We start from the raw sequence: 18,855 nt of genomic DNA on the forward strand, positions 1-18,855 counted from the left end.
CATCACCAGTAGCAAAAAGAAAATCTATGCCCGCTGGTGAGAACTGCAAAACAGTAAAAGAAAAACATAATATTTCGAAGTAATGCAGAAATTTAAAGTTAAATTTAACTAATAATTACAAAATTTTATAACAGCAGAATCATAAAAAATCAAACAAATATTGTGCAGAGAAAAGACTATAAAATGAAAATAAAATAATCGAAATTAAATTGCTATATTTAAGGTAAAGAAATATTTCCTCTTAATCCACTCATTGGCGCTCTTTTTACTAATTTTGAGATCCAAGTCAAAAGGTATTGCATTGATCAGTCTACTGCTTGTGTAAATTAGCTGTCTTCTGATCAATGAAAGTTTAGTAGGATAAACTTGAAATTCCTCTGTTACACCCGGTCTGAAATGATAAGTGTCCTTGATCAACTTTGGGAAGATACTTTTATTTTTTATCAAGTATTTTATTAAGACTTTGATATATAGTTGCCTCACGGTAAAAACATCGAAATCCAGGAAAATTAGATTTGAAGGTTATATTCGTTTATTCAAGATAGTTATTATTATATTTTTTTGAATGATAAATAGATTTTGCATGTGTACATCATATATGCAGCATCCCATATCACTAATCCATATTGTAAAACTGATTGAACTATGGCATGACAAACGGTTTTTAAGTTATTTATATTCAATATTTTGTTTAATTTATAGTATTTATAAGAAATGTAGTTTAGTTTTTTACACAGGAAAGTTATATGAGATTGCCATTTTAAGTTTTCATCAATTATTACTCCAAGATATTTAGTATTATTTACTTTTTCTATTTCTGGGCAGTTACATATTGAATGATTTGTGCAAAGTGAATGCAGTTTCAGCTTGAAACGATTTTCTGGTTGTCCAGTTGAATTTAGTGAAAACGTTATATATTTTGTTTTGTTTACATTCAAACTCATGGTATTCTTGCCAAGCCATCTTTTGACTGTCAATATATCTTTTTCTGCATCGCTGAACAAACTTCTCCAATCAGCACTGGTGAAGACTATTGCTGTATCATCTGCAAATGACACAATCTTGCCATTTTTCAATTTTAATTTTAGAAGATCATTTACATAGATAAGGAATAAAACAGGTGATAAAACAGTACCTTGTGGTAAACCATAAGATGTGAGGTTTAGGGTGCTTTTCTGTGAATTTAAGGTCAATATTTGGGATCTATCCTGTAAATAGCTTTTGAATAAATCTAAAGTAATTCCTCTTATACCTATTTTTTGTAATTTTTTAAAAAGTTTTTCATGTGGTATTGTATCGAAAGCTTTTGATAAGTCTAAAAATATTGACATAGTTTTATTTTTGTTATTTAAAATATTGCTAATCTGATTCACAAAACTACACAATGCATCTTCTGTGCTTTTATTTCTTTGAAATCCAAACTGTTGTTTTTCTATAATATTGTATTTGTCTAAGAAGTTAATTAATCTTTGTTTAATTAGCTTTTCAACTATTTTAGCTAAATTGCTTAAAAGGCTGATTGGTCTGTATAGTTACTGGGTTTAGTTTTGTCACCCCCCTTAAATATCGGTTTCAGCTTTGCAACTTAAAAATGATCAGGGAACGTCCCTGTTACAAAAATTCTATTTATAATATCAGCTAGAGGCGCCGCTATATACTGAGCAATTTGTTTCAAAGTAAAGTTGTATATGTTATCTGTCCCAGGACTAGCCTTATTTTTCAATTTAGATATAATTTCTTCTACATGTGAAGCTTCAACTGGAGTTAGAAACCATGAATTTTGAAGGGTACTATAGTTATTGAATTGCAGATCCTCTGCATTTTTATTAATATGTATCGCTTCTGCATGTCTCATACCCACTATAATGTATTGTTATTAATACATTTCTACATTTTGGTCGTCTATTTATTATTGAATATTATAACTTTATTCTCATTCAATATTGAATTAATTGCTGTATTGAAAGCCGAATTGTCACTTGATTGGAATTTTATTTTTATCCTCAGTGAAAGGTCAATTCCAACAGCCAGGGCCAAGCCCCAGACCGACAGGAGCCGTGGGATGTCCAGAGAGAAATGGGCGCTTTACGGTTCCTTCACAATGTGATGCCTACATAGAATGTGAAGAGGGAATAGGCCAACAAAAGTTGTGTCCTGATGGTCTCCTATTTAACTCAAAGGCCCGATTTTTTAGCTACCCTTGCCAGTATCCTGCTGAGGTCGACTGTGAGGGCAGAACTGGAGTGCGTAAGTGAAGCAACAAATTTGAATTAACTTGTTTGGTACTGAGATATGAAAATACGAATGATCATGCAACAATTCACTCAGAAAACAACATTAATTTATTGTGAAAATTAAGATAGTAGGAGAATTATTTATTCAAGTTAATATCTATTTTTCTGGTTCTAAATGTTGTAAAATTACATAAACATAATGGGAAAATTAAAATTTCTCTCTTTTCAATTGCGTGTCACTTTTCGATGGTTAGTCGATTCTTGATGAAATCTATTGGAGCTTAAAGAGGAGAAATTTCTCTACAGACAGGCTTAATAAAAAATTTCACATCCTGAATACTTCCAAAATGGGATCCATATAAGTAAAATTGTGCATTATCAAACACAGCCGCAATAATTTCCGATGCTGGCACTCTTCAATGCCGATTACAGTGTATCACATGCTCATTGAATTTGATGATTTAGTAGGATGATGAATAATATTAAGAGTTTATCAATCAATTATACTTCAATGTAGCGAAATTACCTGATAATATAGCATACAGGAAAATCAGCAGCATTCGCTGCGCACATGAACTATGCCTCTCTGGCCGGGACTAGCATATGTAGCCTATACATGTATACATATACATTACATAATATACATATACGTATACATTATTGTCCTCTTGTGATCTAAACTGGACGATATATTTTGGTTATGTAGTCTGTAGAAAAATTGCTCCTCTTCAAGCTCCAATGAATTTCACCAAGAATATTGACTCAATTGAAAAGTTAAACGCAATTGAAAAGAGAGAAATTTTTATTTTCACATTTTTTATCTGTCAAATTATTACTTACTAACTAGAGATTAATGCAATAAAAAAGTTATTGGTAGAGAATTAAAGGGAATTTTATCCTGTATGAGCCCTGGTAGTCTCAAATTTGTCTTCATCTATTTGTCTCCGTTTGATTGAAAAATGGCTTGACTCTGGAGGAAGGATGAATTTATTGAAATCTTAGACTTGAGCTAACGGAGTAACGATGATGGGGACTCTTCGGCACTAGGCTATGTACTACCGTATAGATACTGCTACATTACAAAATAAATTCAGCTTTGCCCTAATTTGTTGCGCGCATCAATGTCTTCATTGACTGGGCTCAAATTGTATAGTCTAGTGGCCCTCCGCCGACAATAAGCGAAGCTAAATGACCAGGGCTGTAATTGGCCTACGGTTTGTACTGCTTTGAACTTGAAATGCCCTAAAAATGTATAATGCCATCATGACATATGTCATTGTTTGTATCATAACAATGAAAAACAATAAGTTTCAAGTCGAATAGACTTGAAAATGTAAAATAGGTTTATAAATTTAACTGTTTGCTGTAATGGCCCGTAATTAATTAATTCACAAAATGCATAGGTCGAATAGACTTGTTCTATAATGAGGACCACGTTATTAAATAAGAAGAAAGATAGCGGAGCAGTGTAGCCGATTTTCTGCCTTCCCACTGCCTTCTATAAAAGACATACTGTATAAATAGCTGATTCCGGTATAACTGATACGGTATGTTTTTTTCTTGTTAAAAATAATCAATCTTATTTTATTTGTCAAGTAAATATATTCATAGATTTTCATAATAGATTCTGTTCATAATAAATTAATATTCTGTTGATTAATTATATTTCTACATTGTTGAGAAACGATCTGACAACGTTGCGAAGCTAGAAAAGGATACCGGTAGCGCTATCTGCTTTGTCGAATGACAGACAATAAGGATAGTAACACTAATAATAGGTTGATAAAATACTGTCATTGTAATAATTACAAACAAATCTTCAATTATTAATAAATAATTATCAATAACTAAATTTAACAAAATCAATAACAATTAAACCAATATGCACATTAATATTTTCAACTGATAATATTATTTTGAAGATAATATTCATTGTACATGAAAGAAATTAACGTTGTCCTCACTGCAGTCAACTGATCGCATTATTAGGTAGTTACTGTTGTGTTGAAGAAACAACGAATATTGAAGTGAAAGAAATTTTATTCGGGAACATGAATTATTATAAGCACATAATACAATATGTAATAGAACAGAACAATTTAGGCTGAAGTTAACCATGAACAAGAGAAGTTGAGAAGCAGAGAAGAACAAGTCCAGTTCACACTGATTGTAATTAATTTTAGCAATATGTATAGAATTGAAATCAGTGTTTGAATTAATTGTCTTTGTATTTATAGATTGTAAATAATGTAAATAAATGTAATTGTGAATAAATGTTAATAATTGTAATAAATCTTCAAGTTCTCTCATTCAGTGTTGCCACTGTGTTGCCAGCTATGGCGGTAAGTTTAAATGTTCCAATGTCACTATCATAACACCTCCCCCATCAAAGAAATTTACGGAGTAGGAGAAAAGCGCTGTGGAGGCCGTCAATGTCGTCGAGGCCTAGCGGATCCCAGATCCAAATCGGGCAGAACTGGAACCGATTCAGGAAGGCGTAAATCAGGGATATTGGTAGTCAAATCCGGTGGAATAGAAGTAGGTGTCAATTCAGGTGAAGTCAAATCCGGTGTAGAAAAATCAAGTTGCTCAGGGGCCTGTGGTACAGTAGGAGAAGTCATCACAGGTGCAGGAGTCGTCACAGGTGCAGGAACATTGAATTGATCTTGAAAATCTAGTGTTGCATCATCATCATCTTGGAAGCCATGTGAAATTTTCCTTATTTGATCCATATGCCGTCTCATGATTCCATAATGTGTCTGGATGAGAGCAATAGCACTGCCATCAAAAGAAATGATAGAGCCTGTGTTCCATGTACGGTCAGCTGTTGTATGGTCACGGAAAACAACTGTATCGCCAATTCGTAGTTGCAAATCTGGTTTGTCAGCTGGAGGTATTACGTTTTTCATGAAATCGAGACGAGATCGTATGTCACGTCCAAACATCACTTGAGCCGGTGAAGTGCCTGTACGGCAATGAGGTGCTTTTCTGTAGCTGAGAAGGAAAATTTGAAGAGCCTGATGAATGTCTCGAGAAGGCTTGCCAAAGAGTGCTTTTCGAATTGCAGCCTTGAGCGTCTGAACATACCGTTCAACTTGTCCATTCGAAGCTGGATGTTTCACTGGAGTTGCCATATGTCGAATACCATTTCCTTTCAGAAATGTCTGGAATTCAGCTGAGGTGAAACAGCTGTGGTTGTCAGAAACAAGTACAGAAGGCATTCCAAAACGAGCAAATGTTTCTCGGAAGAAAGGAATATTGCTTGTAGAAGATAGATTCGGAACAAAGAAGACCTCGATCCACTTGGAATATGCATCCACTAAGATGAGAAAGTATTTGTTGAAAAATGGGCCAGCATGGTCCACATGAATACGTTGCCATGGAGCATCTGGTGGAAGCCACTTATGTATCACTCTATCCGGTGATTTTGAATAGCGAATACATGCAGGACATGCTTGAGTTATGTTGGAGATGTCTCTGTCGATGTTATCCCAGAAGACATACGAGCGGGCCACAGACTTCATCTTCTGAGTGCCCAGATGACCATCATGTAATTCATGAAGTATCAACTTGCGAAGTGTAGAAGGAATGTATATGCGATTGCCTCGGAGAATACACCCATCCTGAATAGTGTATTCCTCAGAATTCTTCAGGTTTCCCTGTACAATCGAATAGTAGAGATCCTTAGAAGCGGGATCTGACATAGTTTCCCTGGCTATGTCAGTGGCAGATACTGGAAATTCACCAAGCTGGTTGCACTGGACCACCTCAGGTTCATCTATGATGTTGGTTGTAGACATGCTGGAAGCACGAGAAAAATAATCTGCATTTGAGTGATGATTGGTAGAACGATAAGTGATGTGATAATCAAAACCCCATAGAAATACCGCATAATGACCCAATCGAGTGACAGTCATAGTTGAAAGAGCCTTTGCTGGATTGAAGATATGTGTGAGAGGCTTGTGATCTGTCTGTAGAATAAACTGCCGTCCATAGACATAATGAAAGAATTTCTTTATTCCCCACACAATAGACAATGCTTCTTTTTCTATCTGTGGATATTTCTTCTCATGTACATTCAAAGTCCGAGATGCATAGATAATAGGACGTTCAGATCCATCAGGAAACACATGTGATAATACAGCACCAATTCCATGTGAAGAAGCGTCTGCTGCTAGAATCAAAGGTTTATTTGGGTCAAAATGTGCTAAAACACGAGGAGAAGCCAATTCTTGTTTTACCAAATCAAATTGTATTTGAAGATCTTTGGTCCATTGAAATTCAACGTCTTTCTTCAGAAGATTGTAGAGCTTGTGTAGTAACTCGGCAGAGAAGGGAATGAAGCGTCCATAGTAATTTACTAAACCCAAGAAGGATCTCAATTCTTGAAGATTTGAAGGTGGTTTGGCATCAAGAATAGCTTGTGTTTTACTTTCGGTTTTGTGAAGGACATATTTATCGATTCTATGACCAAGGTAAGGTAAGTAATCTCAGTTTTCATTATCTTACATTTTTCCTTGTTGAGACGAAGACCATTTTTACGACAAGTCTTGAAGAACTCCTGAACATGCTTCAGATGTGTTTCAACATACGGTGAAGCGATACTGATATCATCGAAAAATACAGAAAGATATGAAAATTTACCAAAAATAGCTAGCATCTATTCGTTTTTGCCATTTTTCTGGTGCTGAAGCTATTCCATACATTAGGCGGTTTACTTTATATAGACCTCTAGAAGTGTTGATTGTTAATATCTTTGCAGATTCATCATCAACTGCTATGTTCAAGTATGCTGTATGCCTGACGAACATAAAATGTCGAAAAATATTTGTTGTTGGCCATTTTAGAAATAATGTCTTCAAAATTAGGAATTGGGTAGTCATCCACTATAAGATGTTTGTTTACTGTTACCTTATAGTCGCCACACAGTCGAATGGAGCCATCTGACTTGACAATTGGAACAGTTGGTGTTGCCCATTCTGAACAGGAAATCTTGGAGATGACTTGAAGTGATTCTAGACTTTCTAACTCCCTCTCATAAGCGACTTGGAGTGCTAGAGGTACCTTTCTGGCCTTGAAGTATTGTGGTACAGCATCTGGTTTCAAATGAAGTGATTCCACAGTATCTTTCAGCTTTCCAATTCCTGGTGAAAATAAATCTTCATATTATTTTGAAAGATCATTGAATTGTACAGAAATATTCTTATTTGAAACAATATTAACATCAGCAATATTAGGTACGGTAGTTTAAATGTTCCAATGTCACTATCATAACAGTTACCATACACTAAATTTATTGCTCAAATTATTTCAATTGATCATTTTTTAGAGCCAGCTCAACCGACAGCAGATTGTCCGCATCAGTTTGGCTACTACAGAGAGGGAGATGCCAACAACTGTGGCAAATTCAAGAGCTGCTCAAATGGAGTCGGTCACATATTCGACTGCCCCGAGGGACTGGCCTTCAACGAGCGATCTCTGCGCTGCGATTGGCCCGATCAAGTAGATACATGCAATGCTGAGGGTCAGTGTCATTATATTATAGCTTCACAATAGAACTATTCAAACCGGCTAAATTTTAATCGTGATTAATTTCACGAGAATCAATGAGAGAAGCAGTCTTATCAAAAAGTCCTTCTCTGATTGGCTCTCGTAAAATCAATCACGGTTAAAATTTAACCGGATTTTGTGCAACCGGGCCTTAATAATTCAGCGTAATTAGCCTATTGAAAATATTTTATTTAATTTCTTGTTTGATGATATCTTGGAGAGCTTTGATAGTTTTTTATCAATCAACTAGCATGATAATAATAATCGCTGTCGATCCGCAACAAATGGAATCCACCCTACCCAGTCAACAATAACAATAATATTGTTAATAAACAATCATCTCAACTGTAAGGTTTTTAGTTTGAGCCCTTCAGTAATAGTCTAGTAGAGATTCACAATATTTAGTGTGGGCCTATAGTAATTACATTGAAAAATAATACACAGTAGGCTACCTATATTGATTTGGTATTTTTCCAATCCAAAACTACTACAGTCATGATTCTCATAATTCTATGCGCACTTGACTTTTTTTGCAAAAATCTCACTGCTGAAAAAATTAAAATTCACTCATAAAGATTTATTTTCAAAATACAATATAAATAATTCGTGGGTGTTTCAGCTTTCCTCGGATTCACGTGTCCGAACGTTGGTCAAGACAACTCTCTGTTTAATACGGACGGCTACCAGTACTTCAGGAGTCCGTCCAATTGCCAAAAGTATTTTCTCTGCATCAATGGCCGTCCTCGGCTTTTCAGCTGTGGAGAGGGACAAGCTTTCAACGACCTCATCAATTCCTGTGATGGCTTGGAAAATGTTACTGGCTGGTAAGTTTCTCCAAGTTGAAAATTGGCCATTACTGTATTCATATAGCATCAAATTTGCTAATTGGTTATTGAAAAGTTTGCTAAATCATTATGATAACCGTAGTCATTCAGCATTAGTTTGTATAAAATATATTCACTAAAATTCTCAATACCTTGCTGTAAAAGTGTTTTAAGCATAATCTCATAGAGAAAAGATAGCATAAGATTACCTATGCCTTTTCTCTTTAATAGCATAAGCAAATAGCAGCATTTTCTCTAGATAGCATATACGATTATGCTACCTTTTTTCTATAATGATACTAATCTGATAATAGGAATATAAGTATAATAATAAAATGCTTCCACCATTTTCCAGTTTCCAAACGAATTCCTCTGCATTTAAAGTTATAAGTAACAAACACTTTGTAAATGATAAATATTTATTCATTCTATCAACTATCTGGATTGAGACGACTCATATGAAATTTTCTCATAAGCAACAAATGCTGGAACGCCAGAAGAAAGTAATTCAAACGCTGTCAAAATTCAAATGATTTATATTTCCTTCAAGTATTTCACTTAACAGTGAAACAAGAAACAAACTCAATATTACGGAATTCCTCAACAAAGACTAATTGTCTGCGTTCCATAGATAGAGGAGAGTTCCATAGACAACCCAAGCAATCACAAAATGAAATAATTAACTTACAATAGAAAAAGATAAGCTTAAGAATAAAATAATGATAATGAGTTTGATACAAATTCGAAGAATAGAAAAATAATAAGTATAATAATAATTAAGAAATAAAAAAATATTAAAATTAAGTTTGATTTTATTTCTTATGCAGGCCAAGAAATAAAACACTCATAATCCCAGGGAATGAAGATAGGATGCAAGATAATATTAAATTATTGAAGTAAAACGCAATCAAGTATTGTTTACAGTTGTTTTGAAAAATATGTATAAAACAGTTTTATTCATCTATTTTCTAAAACATTTGCAAACATTATCAAAAATTAAATTGAAACTTCGGAATTTTCAACATTTGCTCTCGATTTGCAGTGGTGCTACAGGCGGTCGCCAGACTTCCTTCGGTTCCCCAGGATTCAGTCCAAAGCCGATTATTGCACCAACACCAACATTCAGTCCGACACAGAGTTTCGGACAAAATGCCGGATTTGGACAGTCTTCTGGTTTTGGCCAGAATTCTGGATTCGGATCAGGATCTTCAGGATTCGGACAGAGTTCCGGATTTGGGTCAGGATTCAGACAGAACCCTGTATTCGGACAGAGCTCTGGATTTGGAGCGGCACCTCAACAGCAGTTCAGTCGCCGGCAACGATTCAATGCGCCCTCGCCTTCTTCTTTACAACTGCGTGCCCAGCATGGCCACGCCCACGCGCAGTCGCAGAGGGCCGACAGTCAGGCGCAGTTCAGAAATTTCGATGGTCTGCTGACACTAGGAGGCCCGCAGAGGTTCAACCTGTTCTCCGGCAATACTTTCGATAATAACCTGCGTCGTAATTGATTGACAATATCCTTCAAAATATGTTTTTTGATTCTCAAAACTCAATTTGAGATTAATTCTACTGAAATTTAGGTTATACAATGCCATAACGTTTCTGTAATTATTGAAAACATGTTAATTCAATTACAGAATGCCATCCAATGGGGATTTCCGGTTAAGATATGGCACATATTATGAGTAACACTCATCCAATGCCAGTAATACTGTAGTTGTAATACCGTAGAGTAGTCCATCTATTTTTGAGTGATGGTGGTTTTCATGCTCATTCCAAGATACAACATAATCAATCACCTAGAATTTACTTAACGTCTTCGTTTTAAAGTAGGCCTACTGCATTTATATGGTTATCTCCAGCCAGTTAAAATTTATCCTTAGACAAATTGTCTCATTTCCTTTAAACAAAATTCTCTATTACATTATAGATCATTAAAGTCATCTATAGCCTATTTAAAAAGCAAAATAAATAGCCTGAATATATGGACGAGAATTAGCAAGATTGATATCAATAATACAGTAGTGATTGCATGAACTCTGAAATAAAGGCATTATTATATTTTATGATATAGTTGAAATGAACCGTTTACGAATGAGGATTATACCTGAATATTCAGAATGAAAAAAATATTATGAAGAAATGCCATTTATTATTATTTATTGTGAAATCTGATGACAAAATTGTTCTATGAATTATTATTGCATAATTTTCAAGATCTGGAATACTAAAATACAAACTTGAATGTGGAGGCAATACGGAATATATATTTGATCAAAATACAATCAGATAGACTACCTAATTATTTGGAATATTGAAATTTATTTTATCTAAAAAAGAAACTGTAAAAACTCGAGACTTCATGGTGACATATATACAGGCCTCTCATGGTAGTTGTTTAAATTGAAATAGAAATTCTTTATATGAGAGAATTTAATATTTTAAGTTTATGAAAGACATAGCCTACATGCAGTTTCAGCAATTACAATAAATAATCTGTTGAACTGATATAATAAGTTACTTGACCAAAATTGGATAAATCGGCTTCATATGCGATAGTTTTGTAAATTTTGTGAATATTGGAGGAAAATTAATCAGGAAAGGAATTTTGTGACAAATGTCTCAGAGCTTTACTTACTACTAGAACAATATTTTGTTCCCAGACCACCATAACAGTAATTTGATAAAATTTCACGGGTTTGACTTACTTGAAGCACCAATAAATTGAAATTGATAAAATATTATTGTATATTTTGTATTTGGTTTTTGTGCAATACATTATTTGTTGTAGTCTATATGCAACAGACAAACATTTGTCTGGCCAATTCAAAATTTGTGCTGCTTGCATTTGAGTTTGCTGAAAACTATTGATCTATAATAATTAATTTACACTTCCAATTTGTAAATAGTAATAATTACTAATGATTATCATAAATATTAGCTAGAGAAATAAGATAAATTTGACTAGATTGGATTAATAATCACTATAACTTATAACCCTGAATATCCATCCACGAGAAGAGAAAAAGGGATCAGGATATTTTCGAATTATTATGAATTCTATCACATTTAATGTTTCGATTGGTCATATTATAATCATATTACGTTATAATTATTATTGTATCTGTGGGTTATTCTATTACAATATTGATACTGAAAAAAAATTGATTATAATTTGATTGCGCTTGATAAAAGTTAAATTTGTACAATTAAAATAGAAATCAATTCCAACAGAAGATAAGTTATTGTAGAATGCACTCTGTATGTTATTTATAAATACATTTTAACTAGTAATAGCAATTACAAAAAATGTGACTACGTGGTAGATGAACAAAAAAAACCCAACAATAAGTGATAAGTGATCTTAATACAAGAATATTAATGAATTAAACAAGAATGTTATTGAGATTTTTCAGGATAAGTAGTTTCAATCGTTTAATAATTATTGGAGCTGTAACAGTTATTAAAAATGTACCTACAATATACACACAAATGGTTCAAATAAAAGGAAAAATGTAGTAGTGTTGTGAATAAAGTTTAAGAATAATCTATATCTATCAGAAAGTTGAAATTCATTTTTGTTTGAGTTATGAATATAAGTGGTGCTGAATCACTAACACAATACAATGTAGTGTGACAGGAACGTAAAAATAAAAGAGTACTAGGAAAATTTAATTCAAACTAGACAACAAGTAACTACAATTGTAAGACAGATAATAGACTGCTGGTCAGTACTGATTTATTGGAGGAAATTATTTGAAGGAAGGAATTCGAATTCAACTGACAGCTGCACTCCACTTGATATTCTGCCTTCAAGTGACCCCATTAAAGGGAATCAATGCCACGACAAGCAATGAACCACAGTGTGATGATTTCACTTGACCGCAGTTCAATTAAATAGACAACCGGGTCAGAATTTGATAAAAATGAAATTTATCTACATCTCAACACCTGGAGAGGATTTTTTCCTTTGTCTGTCTGAAGATGACTGTCTGATACTGTGTGTGTGCGTTCGCCTCAAATAGGACCGCGATTCCGATCTAATACTGGACACAATTTGTCTACACCGGATTTTCACGCTATTGATATTGAAACGAAGAGATTCTATTATTTTTCAAGATTAAAACTAGAACAAATTGGTTGAAAATTGACTAGAATGGGTTATCTGAAATAATTGAACTAAGCGTAAAACTTGAAAAAAGGCAAAACTTTGAAAACTATTATTCACTAGTATGAAATGGCAATAATTCTACAATAAAGGGTTTTCAATCTAGAAGTACTCCTCTATTTTTTATTTCAAGTTTAAAAAATAATAATATAATTACTTGCTATTTCAAAAATCAGTGTTAATTTGGCTATAAAGCGTTTTAAACTGAGCACAACTCAAATTATCCGATTATCGATAAAAACTACTAAAGAATAAATTTTGATTTTAAACCGCCAATAGATACAAAAAACTCGAGACTAAACTGGTAATAATTTGACCTAGATAATAAATTGACTAGATGGTTGGTTGCTGAGTGCTCAGTGCTCAGTGCTTGACTGGCCTGGCAGGTTTGGCCGACTTGGCGGTGCGGATGGTGATCTTCAGCTCGGGGTTCATCTGTGTCAAATAGTCGACCGGATTCTTCTTCAGTGCTTCGCTGTTGGCTTTCAGCATCGACTTGCGCTGCTCAGAGCGGTGCGCGCGCATATGTTTGCTGAGGTTATCGTTGCGGCTGTAGGCGGCCGGACACAGGCTGCAGCGGAAAGAGCGCTGCGACGATATCGGTGTCACTGACACATTTTGTATGTTGGTGTTGTGCACCAGTTCGTGTTCGACGAGTTTGTGCAACTGAGCGAAGCGTTGGTGGCACGTGGCACACTCGTAGTGTGTCTTCTGGTGACGTGCCAGTTTGTCGCGTCGAGCGAACGTCTTCTGGCAAACGGCACACGGGAACGGTTTGAAGCCAGTGTGGACCGCCTCGTGACGTACAAGCTCTCGCCTGCGGTAGAACGATTTGTGGCACGTGCTGCAAGTGTGACACTTCTCTTCAGAGTGGATCAGCCGGTGTTTCCTAAGGTAGGTTTTGTCAGAGAAGCGTTTGTGGCAGATGCCGCAGGAGAACAGTAGCTGGCCTGCGTCGGGACGCCCTGCGTCGCTTTCCACGTGGAAAGGGTCGACGCTGATCACCATATCCTCCGTTTCGCCTTCCGATAGTTTCACGTTTGTGTCCTCCTCCTCCTCCTCCTCGTCACCTTCAACCTAAACAAACCAATCAAAATAGAATAAAATAATTATTGCTAAGTAAACGCTGAAAATAAAGTTATGTGCAATAAAAATAAATCAGTAAAATTAATAACTTTACATATTTCTTATTACCTTATCATTTATTGATAAAAATTCACAATTATGGTAATGGTGAATAATAGGTATAACAGGGATATACGGTACCTCATGTATTGGAGAGAGTTTGAATAATAAAGTTAAGATAATGGCATTGTATTATGGTGAGTTATTATTTATTGAATTCGAAGCTTTGTAACTGTGTTGATTCTACGAACAGGTTATAAACAATATAATTCTTACCTTGATATCATCTATATCTTGAGATGTGTCATCCATGATCGCACTTGCCATAGTTGCTGGATCCTGAAAGTAAATAAAGCAATTATAAATGAAAATATCATTTCATTTTCAAAACCAAAAAAATGATCATCACAGCTGCCATTACACATCCACTGAACAGGTGCGCACACACAATAGATGTACGTTTGCAGACAGAAAAAGGTGAAATCCCTACCCAGGTGTTCGAATGTTGCAACGCATCCATATGTCTGTCTGCATATTTCTGCTCATGTCTGCATGCAGATGTTTCATTTTTGCCCTTCTGTCGGCATACGTCTGTGTGTCTGTATTGCCTTTCAGTGGATCAACTCAATTTTCAATTCTCATTTACAATCGGTGCTATCAAATGATTATGTTATTAATAATAGTACTCAATTTTGTAAAGTATTCAAGTATAATGTTCATATGACACTGTGCAGTAACAAACTGTAATATGCACCAAACCCATTTATCTAATCTACCAAGAGAAACCTTCAATGTAAGATGAACAACCATGAAGTTAACAACCATAAGATAAAAAATAATTAGTAAAAAATCTGACTTTCAATTCAACCTTCCATTCCACCCATATTCATCTAGATTTAGGGAACATTCAACAGGTTGGATTCCTTCATTTAAAGTGCACAAGAAATATTCAAGAAAATAAGTTCATTTGAAAATAGAGGGTGTTTATCTTGGTCACTCGAGGTACTGGGCTTCCACTGAATACTGTATGGAGCAGTATTGTTTCATAAATTTGAATTCGAAAATACATGTAACACATACATTTCAAATAGCAAGGGGGAAAAGTTTAAAAGACAATTTTTGACCCTGCAGTTCTGTTAAAGGTAGTAAGGAGGTAAACATAAAAAAAATTAATTGGAAGTGTGAATTTAAAAAAAACACAGGTTTTCAAACATCTTTTTGCAGTTTCAGGGCATATAACTCATACAACAATGCATCGAAAGAATGAATAATGATGAAAATGAAAATGAACTTTATTCTGCCTTTGAGTAATACAACATTTAAATACAATAATAGTTTCAGAATTATACTAGCAGCAATTTTTCATAGACGCTGCCAGTTTACATTCATTCTATATATAAATTTCATAATATAGAGGTGAGAGTTGCTAAATAAAATAAATAACAATTATTATCTGCGGCCATTGCGGTACAATGATAATAATTTTATAAGAAAAATACTATTTACAGAGAACGAAACTAAGAGTCAAAATTTAGAGTTGAAAATTTAATGTCGAATAACAAAACTAAAAAATTCAGAAACATAGAAAACAGTTCAAAATACAATTCAGAAAATTTATGAAGCACTAATATATTCATGAAGAGATTACAATGGGGTTAAAACTACAATCTGACAAGTTAAGATAAAACTTGAAGTAAAAAGTCTAAATTATGTTGTTGAAACAACCAAGGTTTTATAATTTTCGTGAAATTTGTAAGGGAGGTTTTTCTTCTGCCATCATTAGGTATAATGTTATACAGTTTCGTACCTAGATGAACAAATGATTTCGCAAAAAACTGAAGTTTATTCTAAGTAGTCGTGAGATGGAATCCTCTCTTCGTCTTTCAGAAAAGCAGGGTCTAAAAAACCCATCATTACCACTACGCAAAAAGAAAATTCTTAAAACTTTAAAAGCAAATAAATGCCGAAGTGGGAAAATACCCAGTGATTGGAACAAAGGAAACGAAGGCTCTCTCCGATTTTTGAAAAGTATTATCCTAATAAAGTGCTTCTGTAATTTTTGGAGTGGACTGAAATGTACTTTCGCTGCTCCACCCCAGCATACAATGCCATATTCTAATTTAGAATTTATTAGAGCAAAATATAAGGTGCGGAGGATTTTTGAATTACACAGGTCTCTTAAGTGATAACATTTACATAGGTCTCTGTTAATATTTTTCTGCAAGGTTGCTATGTGGGTGTTCCATTTAAGAGATGAATTAATAAAGATTCCAAGATATTTAATGACATCTACTTGCTCTATTGGGGGACATTGGCATGGAAAATCATATCTACAAATATTTAAATGAAAAATTATTGGTTGAGGTAGAATTTTAGGTGTACGTAGAGAGAAATTGAATTGAGTTTTTTCAACATTTATTGCCAATCTGTTTCTGAGATACCAGTTCTGGAGGAGCTTACAATCCTCATTTATTTTGCTGAACAAATCCTCCCATGAATTGCCCGAACTAACTAGTACTATATCATCTGCATAGCAAAAAATTTTCTCATTCAATTTAGCATCACACAGATCATTCACAAAGATAATAAATAGTAAGGCTGAGAGCACTGAGCCCTGTGGTAATCCTGTGTTGACTGTTAGAAAAGGGCTATGTGTATTATTTACTTTCGTACATTGGGTTCTATCCTTTAAAAACGAACTAAACCACAGCAACGCTACACCCCTCACCTCAGAACGCTCTAATTTTTCCAAAAGAAGTGTATGTTCCACAGTATCGAACGCCTTTCTTTTATCCAAGAACAGTGCATTCACATTGAATCCATTATTTACGTTGTTGTAGATGCTTCCCATGAAATCAACCAAGGCACGGTCCGTGTTGAACCCTTCGCGAAACCCATATTGGTTTACTCTAAAAAAATTAAACCTAATAAGAAAATGTAATAGTCTACATTTAACAAGTTTTTCCAATAGTTTCGAGAATATGGATAACAGCGCTATAGGCCTGTAGTTATTAAGTTATAATTTATCACCACCTTTAAAAATTGGGACAATAACTGCCTTCTTTAATATTTGAGGAAAAACACCTTGTTACATACTTGCATTACACACGTGACATAAAATTGTTATAATACTTGAAAGAATTTGTTTCAAAGTTTCACTAGTAAGAGAGTCGTATCCAGTTGATTTCTTATTTGGCATGATTTTGATTAGATTGAAAATTTATTCTTCGGTGGTAGGGTATAAAAATAAGGAATTATCACGATAATGTGCTTGGAATTATCTGGTGGGTTATGAAAGCGTGGGTAGTAGTTCCTGAATAGATCATCTTTGACACTGTTGGGGACTCTTATGACATATTCATTGAACTCTTTTGCTATAAACTGTGAATCCGTAATAATTGTATCATTATCCATTGCTTTAGTACTTGCAAAAGTGTTGTTTTGATTTTTCCTCCCCGTTATTTTATTAACTATTCTCCATTGAGCAGTTTTATCGTTAGCATTCCTCTCAAATAATTGGCTATAGTAATTTACTTTAGTAGCTAGCTTTTATGTCATCTGCAAGCTTGTTTTTAAAAGTGAAGTAATAGTTTTTCAACTGCAAGTCAAAAGGCCGATTTTTTACTTTATTATATAGTCTATTTCTTTTTTGCAATCTTCTGTGAATGTTGCTCGTAATCCAGGGACTAATATTTTTAGCTCTTGTTAGAGAATTCACAGGCCTAGGAACTAAGGAACTAATCATACACTCTTCTAAAGTTTTGTAAAAATTTTCCCACGCGTCATCAACGTTAGGCGAGTTGAAGATATTTGACCAATCACATAAACGCAATCTATCATTCAGCTTTGTATAACATATTTTTCTTGCATTTCGTTGTTCGCCAATATATCTCTCTTGTTGAAAAAAATGTCTAATTGGTTTTTCGAAAGTGACGGCTATTGTGCTGTGGTCTGTAATATCCGTTCTAAATATTGCAATTTGGTATCTCAGGAGAGGACTGGATCTAACAAAAAGATGGTCAAGGCAAGTTGAAGATACAGGTCTAGTTATGTCTCTTATACAACATTTATAGCCGGATGAGGAGAGTAAGTTCAAGTAATCAGCAGTCGTATCATTGTCATCTATGAGAGTATTTATATTAATATCTCCAGAAAAAATCGAATTAACACATGGATTCTGCTCAAGCCAATCACTAAGCTCGTTAATAAACATACTAGGTAAATTATTATGATTGCGATAGGCAGCAAGTAGAGCAAGGTTGAAATTTTCATACTCAATTTTTAAGTAAATGGAGTCTGCAGTGGAAAATAAATTATTAGGTTCAGTACATTTTATTGTTTCGTGGACATAAACCATAACGCCACCAGATCTATTCATGTAATTACATTTGTAGAAGCATTTATAATGGTCTAACTTATAAAGGTCTATTTCATTATCTTCAATCCAAATTTCCGTTAGAATAATTATTTTGGATCGGTCTTTAATATTTATTATAACTAAAAATTGATCAAAATTCTGCCGAACGCTTCTTATATTTTGCATGATAACTCCTAAGCTATTATATAGTTGTTATCAGGAGAGAAAAAGTCAGATTGGAAATAATTAAAAATAGTATTGTTGCATTCTAAATCATCCTCTTCCATAGAATGAACGATTGATTGGAGTAATAGAGATAAGATTGCAGTTATAGATTAGACGAGTTTCATTACAGAACAAAATTATCAGGTTGAAAACAGGTTGGAGGCGAAAACAACTTTCGAAATAATTTACTTATGGAATGAAAATTGGTAAAATAACAGAAAATACTTTGAGGACTTCCTATCACCATTCTATATGTAGATAAGAAAAAACAATTATACATACTACCTCATAAAAACATGAATATAATTATTGTTCTGATATTTCATAATATCGTAAGATATAACTATTTCGACTTGAGAAAAAAAAATAGTC

At 34.1% G+C, this 18,855-nt stretch overlaps 3 protein-coding genes across 4 annotated transcripts in view; 1 reads left to right on the forward strand and 2 right to left on the reverse strand.

Moving 5' to 3' along the window:
- Window positions 1-12,273, forward strand: part of LOC111053039 (protein obstructor-E) — a 33,739-nt gene extending 21,466 nt beyond the window's left edge. Inside the window, exons 2-5 of the mRNA XM_039432436.1 lie at window positions 2,008-2,247; window positions 7,564-7,758; window positions 8,404-8,608; window positions 9,651-12,273. Coding sequence (XP_039288370.1) covers window positions 2,008-2,247; window positions 7,564-7,758; window positions 8,404-8,608; window positions 9,651-10,116 — 1,106 coding nt within the window. The 3' untranslated portion in view covers window positions 10,117-12,273. The remainder of the gene's footprint in view (window positions 1-2,007; window positions 2,248-7,563; window positions 7,759-8,403; window positions 8,609-9,650) is intronic.
- Window positions 4,209-7,570, reverse strand: LOC120352351 (uncharacterized protein K02A2.6-like). The gene is made up of 2 exons (XM_039432435.1): window positions 7,146-7,570; window positions 4,209-6,035 (listed from the first exon to the last, which is right to left on the reverse strand). Exons 1-2 carry the CDS (start codon window positions 7,175-7,177, stop codon window positions 4,664-4,666), a joined length of 1,404 nt encoding a protein of 467 aa, XP_039288369.1. The 5' UTR covers window positions 7,178-7,570; the 3' UTR covers window positions 4,209-4,663.
- LOC111053142 (zinc finger protein 883) overlaps window positions 11,546-18,855 on the reverse strand; it is a 62,202-nt gene continuing 54,892 nt past the window's right edge. For both annotated transcript variants that reach the window (XM_039432434.1, XM_039432433.1), the window contains 2 exons: window positions 14,178-14,240; window positions 11,546-13,853 (listed from right to left, as the gene is read on the reverse strand). In XM_039432434.1, the coding sequence (XP_039288368.1) occupies window positions 13,140-13,853; window positions 14,178-14,240 (777 nt within the window). In that variant the 3' untranslated portion in view covers window positions 11,546-13,139. The remainder of the gene's footprint in view (window positions 13,854-14,177; window positions 14,241-18,855) is intronic.

Source organism: Nilaparvata lugens, chromosome 7, assembly GCF_014356525.2.
Source record: "Nilaparvata lugens isolate BPH chromosome 7, ASM1435652v1, whole genome shotgun sequence".
NCBI lineage: Eukaryota > Metazoa > Arthropoda > Insecta > Hemiptera > Delphacidae > Nilaparvata > Nilaparvata lugens.

Excerpts from the sequence above, each read along its gene's own strand:
- LOC120352351 (XM_039432435.1), bottom strand. The coding sequence starts at position 7,177 with ATGGCTCCATTCGACTGTGTGGCGACTATAAG. Across the intron at positions 6,036-7,145 it reads GACTGTGTGGCGACTATAAG|CATGTCTACAACCAACATCA; the intron begins GTAACAGTAAAC and ends TCGTGCTTCCAG.